The sequence below is a fragment of the Tachypleus tridentatus genome, chromosome 13 (genome assembly GCF_004210375.1).
Source record: "Tachypleus tridentatus isolate NWPU-2018 chromosome 13, ASM421037v1, whole genome shotgun sequence".
NCBI lineage: Eukaryota > Metazoa > Arthropoda > Merostomata > Xiphosura > Limulidae > Tachypleus > Tachypleus tridentatus.
The window spans coordinates 265,841,516-265,852,191 of NC_134837.1; the positions used below are offsets into that span (position 1 = coordinate 265,841,516).

Sequence of the window (10,676 nt, forward strand, 5' to 3'; positions counted from 1 at the left end):
TGGTAAGATTGCAATCCTAGAGCTAATGCTGGTTACTACTGAGTGTCACTTGCTTACTTGCTGTAGTTGATAAGTATTGACAAAAAGTCACGATAGCTAATCGTAAACACCTTGAGTGTAAAAAGAATGTGTGACCAAACAGAAAAAGGATTGAGTGTGTGACTTAAAGGAATGAAATCAAAATTTGTAGTCAAACTAGTAGCTTCTCTTGTAGCACTAATAAAGACTTAATAGCAACTATTCATTCTCTAGTTAGTTTGGCTACATATCTTATTTTACCATCGACACGCCTCAAGCTCAACAACATATGTGATCTAATTAACTAAGGAATGAATACTATATGTGTAGCTACCAATTTGTCTCTCAATTTTGATTTCATTCTTTTAATCACATGGAACGTTTTTTGCCTGCATCTTTTTATTCAGCATAAAGTGTTTTCAACTGGATATGACAATAATGAAAGTGGAAGTGCACACTCTGAATGAAGGTTAGTTTCAGCTTAAAGTATTAAGTGCAGCAGGTGAAATCCTTGTTGAGTTTATTAAAAAGGAAAGTATTGTTTCAACAACATATTTTGTGACCTTTCTTTGTGAGCCAAGGTACCTTCTATTTTATTTTCACCAACAGGAGCTCATGGACGTTTTGTGCCACAGCAGACGGCATCTCACAGTCGAGAAGCACGGATTCAGACTTTAGAGCCAGATGTGTGGATGAAAGAAGTGGAAAGATATGGACATGGAACTAGAAAAATTGTAGTTCAGTCCCATTTAGACATGTGAGTGGAGAGGTATTAGTCAAGTTCACAAAGAAACGTTTTGTTTCTATTCTGAGGTTTCTAGTTCACAAAAAACGGGTAAACTGTTCATATAAAATGTATGTAAATATGAATGACAAAATTGTTGATAATGGAGATTTAATGCAAAAAATTTGCATGTAAAACAAATTTCATTGTCAGTAATTGAAAAAAATTATATTTAATTCCAACTATAAGACCATGTTAATTTCATGTTTCTCAACTTTAAAGGTTTTTTAAAAGCACTTTTTCTTTAAATTATCAAGTAAATTATCTCTCTAGTTAATTTCAACTGAATTAATTGTTCTCTTTAGTTCATTTGAACTGAATTAAACGTTCTCTTTAGTTCGTTTGAACTGAATTAAACGTTCTCTTTAGTTTGTTTGAACTGAATTAAACGTTCTCTTTAGTTCGTTTGAACTGAATTAAATGTTCTCTTTAGTTAATTTGAACTGAATTAAACGTTCTCTTTAGTTCGTTTGAACTGAATTAAGCATTCTATTTAGTTTGTTTGAACTGAATTAAACGTTTTCTTTAGTTTGTTTGAACTGAATTAAACGTTCTCTTTAGTTCATTTGAACTGAATTAAACGTTCTCTTTAGTTCATTTGAACTGAATTAAACGTTCTCCTTAGTTCATTTGAACTGAATTAAACGTTCTCTTTACTTCATTTGAACTGAATTAATTGTCCTCTTTAATTCATTTGAACTGAATTAAACGTTCTCTTTAGTTCATTTGAACTAAATTAAACGTTCTCTTTAATTCATTTGAACTGAATTCAACGTTCTCTTTAGTTAATTTGAACTAAATTAATTGCCCTCTTCAATTCATTTGAACTGAATTAATTGTTTTCTTTAGTTCATTTGAACTGCATTTATTGTTCTCTTACATTAATTTGACTGCATTTATTGTTCTCTTACATTAATTTGACTGCATTTATTGTTCTTTTTAGTTTAATTTAAACTGCATTAATTGTTGTTTTTAGTTAATTTGAGGATGCATTTTAACCATATTCTTTTTGTTCAATTGAGGCTTTAACTGCCTTGTTGTAAATCTGACATAACAGTTGTAAACAATTAAGCTGCTTCTAAGATTGGTGGAATATCTGTGATCAGTGATAAGTTGAAGACATTTCATTTTAATGAATTGTACATTTGAAAAGGAGGTTGTCATAATACTGGAGAGATTTAAAATAGTTCAATTTATTGTGATGTTAGCCCTCTAGTGCCTACTTGCAAGTCTGTGTGCATGTAACAGTAAAAATATTATATTTTTGATACCTGTAGTGGAGAAAGCTCAGAAAGCCCATTGTGTAACTTTGTGCTTAACAACACACCAACCATTACTGAACCTTTTCTTTAATTGTGTTTAGATGATGGAATTGTATATCATTTGAATAAATTCAGGTTTATTTTTAATTGTAAAAATAGTCTTTGAAATGCAACAAAGTATACATGTGCCAATCTTTTTTTTACAAAAGTAATTGTTTATTCCTCTTGAAACAGTATGAATAAAGTGCAATTTGTTTTGTTTTTCAAAATACAATATAATTTATTGTGACACTTTTCTGTTTTTTATTAGTCCCCAGTATTTATTGCATAATTATTTCAGCTGTAATTAAATGTAAGTAGATTAAACATTTATTAAGCATGTTCAGACAAGACATTTGTTTTTTTTAATATAATACATTTTACCTTCACATACACAATTTCCATTTTTCTATTTTTGTTTGTGGTAAGTCTTTTCTAAAAGTGACGTAGAAGTATTACAAATAATTTAACTGAAATATCAAGTGTACTTGTTCAGGTTAGAAGAATATTTACTGACTGGACTAAGAACTGCCAGAGGGATAAATAATGAGGTGAGTAATGTTGGGGGTAGGTCAGTGTCTGACCAATGAAGAGCTAGGTAATAACTAATGAGGTCATCTGAGGTTAATGTTTTCAACAGCTGAAATAGAGTTTTGTATCGCTAGTAATTAATTAAAGTAACAACACAGTATCAAGTTTTGTATACTGAATATTGAAGGTAAAATAAGTTTGAGGAACCAGTTTCAGTATCAAGGCCAGACACCAGTTCAACAGTTGACAACAACATTGAAAAAACTTTTTTTCAACAGAGGGAAGCAAACTTGGAAATTTATTTGGAAAACAAAACCAGTAATACTTAAAAAGTACATATTTATTTGCACAGTGTTAATAAAAGCTTAACAAAAGACTTGTTGTGTTCTAGGTTTAATTATAAGCACAAAGCTTGAAAACATTGAGAATATGTTGAATAAATATTAACTTGAAAGACTTTCATTTCATGTGTATTTGTGCTATTGAAAAGCAATATTTTTCTTGTAATAACATGAGAGGAAATGTAATTACAGTAATTTATATAGAGATACTTACTAAGAATGTCGAGCACACTGAGAGGTTCTATTACATGAAAATTAAAATTATTACGTAAATACCAAACTTTATGCAGTAATAATTGTATATATTAAAATGATAACTGAACCATTTATTTAAATATTGTCCAGCAATGGTGTATATTTTCTGGTGGAGCCAGTCTCACAGACGTGCTAAGTCACTCAGTGCCACTGAAGGAACACATGAGAAACAAGCTGTTACAGTTTGATGGAAGGTGCGTATGTTTAGTTTTGGTTTCTGACAAATTCACAATAATTCATTATGAATTCTGTTTGCTGCTACAAGTTATAAATATTTTTTTCTATCCTATGTTTCATGAAAAGTTCTTTAATATTACAATTTACTCTCAAGTATTATCAACACTGTGACAATGAAAGCTGAGGAGGATAAATAATGATTTCCCATTTTCATTATAGATGTACTTACTTTTCTTTACCTAATAATGATATAAATTACTGTTCAATCCATTACTAAATTTATAACCTTAATAAGTTAAGTTTACATCACTCTATTCAAAACAATGGTGCCGTTTGAATTGAGCTTACATCACTCTGTTCAAAACAATGGTGCCGTTTGAATTGAGCTTACATCACTCTGTTCAAAACAATGGTGCCGTTTGAATTGAGCTTACATCACTCTGTTCAAAACAATGGTGCCGTTTCAATTAAGTTTACATCACTCTGTTCAAAACAATGGTGCTGTTTCAATTAAGTTTACATCACTCTGTTCAAAACAATGGTGCCGTTTCAATTAAGTTTACATCACTGTTCAAAACAATGGTGCCGTTTCAGTTAAGTTTACATCACTCTGTTCAAAACAATGGTGCCGTTTCAATTAAGTTTACATCACTGTTCAAAACAATGGTGCCGTTTCAGTTAAGTTTACATCACTCTGTTCAAAACAATGGTGCCGTTTCAATTAAGTTTACATCACTGTTCAAAACAATGGTGCCATTTCAGTTAAGTTTACATCACTTTGTTCAAAACAACGGTGCCGTTTCAATTAAGTTTACATCACTCTGTTCAAAACAATGGTGCCGTTTCAGTTAAGTTTACATCACTCTGTTCAAAACAATGGTGCCGTTTCAATTAAGTTTACATCACTCTGTTCAAAACAATGGTGCCGTTTCAATTACGTTTACATCACTCTGTTCAAAACAATGGTGTCGTTTCAATTGAGTTGACATCACTCTGTTCAAAACAATGGTGCCAGTTCTAGTAACATTACCATTCCCAACTATAAATGTGTTTTGTTTTTTATTTTATTCAAATTTATATGAAAAGTAAAATTGTTATTTTGAATCATAGAAGTACTGCCTGTTGGTTTATTTTTGACAGTTTTGGCACATGATGTCTGATTTGTTGCTTTTGTTAATGTTTGTTACAAATTTAGTGTTTTAAAAGAATTACATAAACTTCCAAAGTAAATCTTGATATGTAACAGTTTTTGTCTTTTTTTGATATTTCTTAAGTAAGTCTGCTGATCAAAACACGTTTCTGTTTTCGCTTCCTATTTTATGTTGTAACATGAGTATAGAAACTTGATACACTAGACATGGTTTTAGTTCAGATTGATAAGTGTCATTGTTTAACTGGTACAGTTCTTTGTCTCTCTGTAGAAACTTGATATACTAGACATGGTTTTAGTTCAGGTTGATAAGTGTCATCGTTTAACTGGTACAGTTCTTTGTCTCTCTGTAGAAACTTGATACACTTTAAATGCTAGACATATCATTGGCTCAATTTCATTGTTGTCATTCTTTAAAACAGTATAATGCTTCTCTGAGGGAAGTGACAAACATTTCAATATATTGTATTTAAAACACTTACACTAAAATTTTACATGATTAAATTATTTAGAATTATACTGTAACCCAAGTGGCATATCTTGTAGAGATGTACAGAATTATATTGTAACCTAAGTGGCATATCTTGTAGAGATGTACAGAATTATATTGTAACCTAAGTGGCATATCTTGTAGAGATGTACAGAATTATACTGTAACCTAAGTGCCATATCTTATAGAGATGTACAGAATTATACTGTAACCTAAGTGGCATATCTTGTAGAGATGTACAGAATTATATTGTAACCTAAGTGGCATATCTTGTAGAGATGTACAGAATTATACTGTAACCCAAGTGGCATATCTTGTAGAGATGTACAGAATTATACTGTAACCTAAGTGGCATATCTTGTAGAGATGTACAGAATTATACTGTAACCTAAGTGGCATATCTTGTAGAGATGTACAGAATTATACTGTAACCTAAGTGGCATATCTTGTAGAGATGTACAGAATTATACTGTAACCTAAGTGGCATATCTTGTAGAGATGTACAGAATTATACTGTAACCTAAGTGGCATATCTTGTAGAGATGTACAGAATTATACTGTAACCTAAGTGGCATATCTTGTAGAGATGTACAGAATTATACTGTAACCTAAGTGCCATATCTTATAGAGATGTACAGAATTATACTGTAACCTAAGTGGCATATCTTGTAGAGATGTACAGAATTATACTGTAACCTAAGTGGCATATCTTGTAGAGATGTACAGAATTATACTGTAACCTAAGTGGCATATCTTGTAGAGATGTACAGAATTATACTGTAACCTAAGTGGCATATCTTGTAGAGATGTACAGAATTATACTGTAACCTAAGTGGCATATCTTGTAGAGATGTACAGAATTATACTGTAACCTAAGTGGCATATCTTGTAGAGATGTACAGAATTATACTGTAACCTAAGTGCCATATCTTGTAGAGATGTACAGAATTATACTGTAACCTAAGTGGCATATCTTGTAGAGATGTACATAATTATACTGTAACCTAAGTGGCATATTTTGTAGAGTTGTAACACTTTGTTGACTACCTAACGATTTGATATTCTGAGAGCATACTCTTTAATGCATTCATGTAGCAGGCATCTAATGCATTGTGTATTGAGATTAAATACAGTTTTTATTGTAATTCTCCCTGATGCTGAAAGGTGGCTGGTGAACTAAAATATATCAAAAGTTCCATCCAAATCATTAAATCCTTTGTTGGTACTAAAGGTAGCTTGATCCTCTCTTCTTATTGTTAATAAACTGTGCCACCAAATCATTTGTGATGACGAGAGACCCACCTGAAGTAAATATGTATTCTAAAGACGGCTGGTATGGGTATCAAAACTTTTATTAAAATAAAGTACAGAATAATAAATCGACCTTTTTAGGTCATCTTTGAATTTGCAGCTGACCATTGATGGGTATGTGTCTTAGGAACAAGAGGGTAAATGGGTACAAGATTGTATGAGGCATTGCAATTTGATGTTCGGTACAAAAATATTCAGGAAATGTAACCTTTACTAATATTAATTGGTCTTAGGTATTAGAAAGATATCAATTTGGTCTACTCTACTGAGCTGCCAGATATTGAAAAAGATCTTTGAATTCCTTCTGCTCTTACTATTATAACCAATGAAAAGCCCTGAATCTGTTCAATAGTTGAATTACACCATGTTTGCAAAATGTGAAACTTTATTTATGTTCAGTTTATTGTATTTTTAAAAGTATCGTTTTTGTTTGTATTGTTTTTGTGGTTGTTTTAAGTTAATTTTATCAACAGATTTGAGGTGGATTGATATTACTAACCATTATCCTTTCATGAACTCCACTAATTTTATTCTGTCCCATTATAAACTGACCATGGAATTATGGAAATTGTTTCAAAAATGTATTTGTTTTCTTTCTATAAGAATCAGCTGTACGAGGGCTGTTAAAAAAATACGCGGACTGACGTCATAAAACAAAATGTACTTTATTTAGAAGTTACAGGTCTGGGACCCCTTCAAAGTACTCTCCTCCCAACGCACACACTTATCCCAACGGTGTTTCCACTTGTTGAAACAGTCCTGGTACGCTTCTTTTGTAATGTCATCCAGCTCCTTCGTCGCATTTGTCTTAATCTCGGGAATCGTCTCAAATCTTCTTCCTTTCAAGGGTCTTTTGAGTTTGGGGAACAAGAAAAAATCGCAAGGAGCAAGGTTAGGTGAGTAGGGGGGGTGGGGAAGAACAGTGATCGAGTGTTTGGCTAAAAATTCACGAGTTCTGAGGGCTGAATTTCGCAGCAACGCGGTACATCTACAATTTTTCGGTCAAAATCTCGTAACAAGATCCAACTGATATCCCACACTCTTCAGCAAGCTCCCTGACAGTCAGACGTCGATTTGCCCGCACCAGGGTGTTGATTTTGTCGACGTGTGGGTCGTCAGTTGACGTGGAAGGACGTCCAGGACGCTCATCATCTTCAATGGACTGTCGACCATCCTTAAAACGTTTATGCCACTTGAAACATGCCGTACGCTTCATAGCAACATCACCGTAAGCCGTGTTAAGCATAGCAAAAGTTTCAGTCGCAGATTTTCCAAGTTTAACACAAAATTTCACAGCAAGTCGTTGCTCCTTCAGGTCATTCATTCTGAAATCCGCCAAACGAAAAAATCGCACTTCACTTAAAACCGCGTAGCTAATACACAAATGAAGATATCTGCAATCAGGAAATGGCGTCGTAATCAGCTGATCTGTGCGAACCTAGCGACACCAAGCGAATTCCCCTGGACCCAACTGGAGCCGCGCAATTCAAACAGTCTACGTATTTTTTGAACAGCCCTCGTATGCTCAATAATGTTTACAGTTCTGTCTGTATTGAAGTTCTTTATTTGTTATTAAAGTAATGTAATGATAGAAACACATTGTAAGGTTTTTCCCATTTTTCTATAGGAATCTTAGAACGTCTGCTGCAGGAATGATAGCTGATAGTCTCATCCTAGACCTTCTTCCTATGTAAGGTTTTTCCCATTTTTCTATAGGAATCTTAGAACGTCTGCTGCAGGAATGATGGTAGCCGATAGTCTCACCCTAGACCTTCTTCCTATGTAAGGTTTTTCGCATTTTTCTATAGGAATCTTAGAACATCTGCTGCAGGAATGATGGTAGCCGATAGTCTTATCCTAGACCTTCTTCCTATGTAATGTTTTTTCCCATTTTTCTACAGGAATCTTAGAACGTCTGCTGCAGGAATGATGGTAGCCGATAGTCTCACCCTAGACCTTCTTCCTAGTCTCCAACAGCATTTTAGTAAATAATAGTCTCTTATTAGTACCTCCAGGTTAAATCATAACAAATAGTCAAATTGTGATCTCTCAGTCAGTTCAAGAACAATTGTAACGAGATGATCTTAAGATCACAGTTTGACGTCTCACGTGTTACAGCTAACTGTAATTGACTGTAACATTAATGTTTTTGAAGTTTTCTAGAGCATTGTATAACAGATAATATTCTTTAAGTAATAACTTCAAATATCTTAGTTTTATAATTTTATGAAATATATTTCTTAATCAGACTTTTTTATATAGATTTTTAACATTTCTTTTGAATTGTAATTAGTTTTATAAAGGTGTGCCATCTAGTGTCTAATAAACATATGTATTTTGTAATAAATATACTATGGATTTTTCAGAACTAACTCTTTACAACAAGTAGTTTTATTACTAAATGTTCCCCTGAAAGTTGTCAAGAGGTTATTTCTGTGAAATTTATAAACATAAGAAATCTGTCTTTTACACAAACAGCTTCATTCTAAAATTAAATGATAACTTGATTATGTAATAGCTACTGATGTAATAATACACCATCCATCCTGCAGTGATACACCCTCAACAAAACAACCATCCTGCATTGATGTACCATTAACAAATCATCCATCTTTTAGTGATACACCATTAACAGGTCATCCAATAAAGTGATACATCCTTAACAGAACATCCACCCTACAGTGATACATTTTTAACAGGTCGTTCATCCAGCAATGGTACACCATCAATAAGTCATCTATCTTGCAGTGATACATTTTCAACACAACATAATCTTGAAACATAACTACCTTAAATTTCTTTTATTAGAATAATGAATATGCTCAGTAGTATTTAAATATATATGTATATGTGGTTTTGCAAATAATCAAATATGCTACCTAAGAATATAGGTCGTGAATAACTGATCAAAAGCAGAGCAACTTAATGAAACTTGTTCTATGTACTACATATAACTCAAGTAATTGTTGAAATGATGCTCAGTATCTTCGTAATTATTCCTGTATTTTTGGAGAGAAATAGTTTTGAAATTATGAAATTTCTGGAAGGTATTTTGATTATCAAAAAGGGAAAACATTGATTAATGAAATAGTAGAAAATTGAAAATAGAAAATTATATGTACTACATATAACTCAAGTAATTGTTGAAATGATGCTCAGTATCTTCGTAATTATTCCTGTATTTTTGGAGAGAAATAGTTTTGAAATTATGAACTTTCTGGAAGGTATTTTGATTATCAAAAAGGGAAAACAATTATTAATGAAATAGTATAAAATTGAAAGGTGAGAGAATGAGCTTTATCGTCAATGGAGATTCAAGCTGTTGGTTACAAATTAAGTAGCCTTATTGTCAGACCATTCTGCAACTATATGCATGAATATGTATTCATATCAAAGACTTTTAATCAAAATAATTAAGCAGTGAAGATGAGAACTATACATTATCAGAGTTGTGAATGTAGTTAATTTAATAAACCATTGTTATCTGGAATTACTACCTTCATCATCTTATTAGTGAAACCCAGAAAGAAGTAAATGTTACTGGCCAAAATGGTGGCTTTACCTGTAGTGTCTGATGTATGGTGATATCCATGATGGTTCTAACTGTTTTTGTATCACATAGTATCTCCATATCTTGAATATGTATCTTTACCAAACACCATTCAGGGCTGGGCTGACTACCACACTGATCCTAGACTGTTTGAGTGCTTCTTGTCAAACAAGTCAAAATGGGGCTCTGTTAGCTTTACAGAATTTAAATGATAGCAGCTACAGCTCACAGTGGGATATGACTGTGTATTTAGTCTGTCCCAATGCCTTCAGTATATGGGCAGTTTGCAAGGCTATTCTCCTGCTGCCCACAAACAAATCAGATGTTTTGTCTTCCCCTCTGAGTTGAAATCTGGGCACAAACATAATTCTTACCTGCAAAGACATCATAGTAAGGTTACCATGCCTCTGCCTTTTGCTGGAAACCATACTGTTTGAGTTACGGTATCAGAGTTTGCCAGCTGTTAATTTGATTGTGGCAAAGCTAAAACTTGAAGAAACATACTTGTTCAAAAGAATAACTTGTATTAGGACTTACTACCACAACTACTGATGTTAACTTTACCTTTTCCTGCAGATTTTAAGTTACTACTTTGAACCACATTGCCACAAGTAATGTGTCTGATAGGTAGCAACTATCTATAACTTCCAAATGGTGTCTCATGGTATTTCACTTTCATGAACTTGTCAACTAGAATGTGTTATCAGTCTGCAATGGCTATTGAAGGGTATATCATCGCATGCAACCAGCAGAAATTATTAGTTGTAA

The 10,676-nt window shown here is 32.8% G+C and overlaps 1 protein-coding gene across 9 annotated transcripts in view; it reads left to right on the forward strand.

Moving 5' to 3' along the window:
• Nucleotides 1-9,241, forward strand: part of LOC143236914 (radical S-adenosyl methionine domain-containing protein 1, mitochondrial-like) — a 30,190-nt gene extending 20,949 nt beyond the window's left edge. The window contains exons 11-14 of one of the 9 annotated variants that reach the window (XR_013019797.1): nucleotides 628-787; nucleotides 2,600-2,654; nucleotides 3,321-3,424; nucleotides 8,260-8,705. Coding sequence is in view for 4 of the 9 variants with exons in the window: in XM_076475590.1 (XP_076331705.1) it covers nucleotides 628-775; nucleotides 2,600-2,654; nucleotides 3,321-3,424; nucleotides 8,911-9,010 (407 nt within the window). In the remaining 5 variants the exon portion in view is untranslated. Of the gene's footprint in view, nucleotides 1-627; nucleotides 788-2,599; nucleotides 2,655-3,320; nucleotides 3,425-7,985; nucleotides 8,226-8,259; nucleotides 8,706-8,910 lie in introns of those variants that run through there. The other 8 variants (XM_076475591.1, XM_076475592.1, XM_076475593.1 and 5 more) reach the window with 8 other exon arrangements.
• Nucleotides 9,242-10,676: the final 1,435 nt, after the last annotated feature.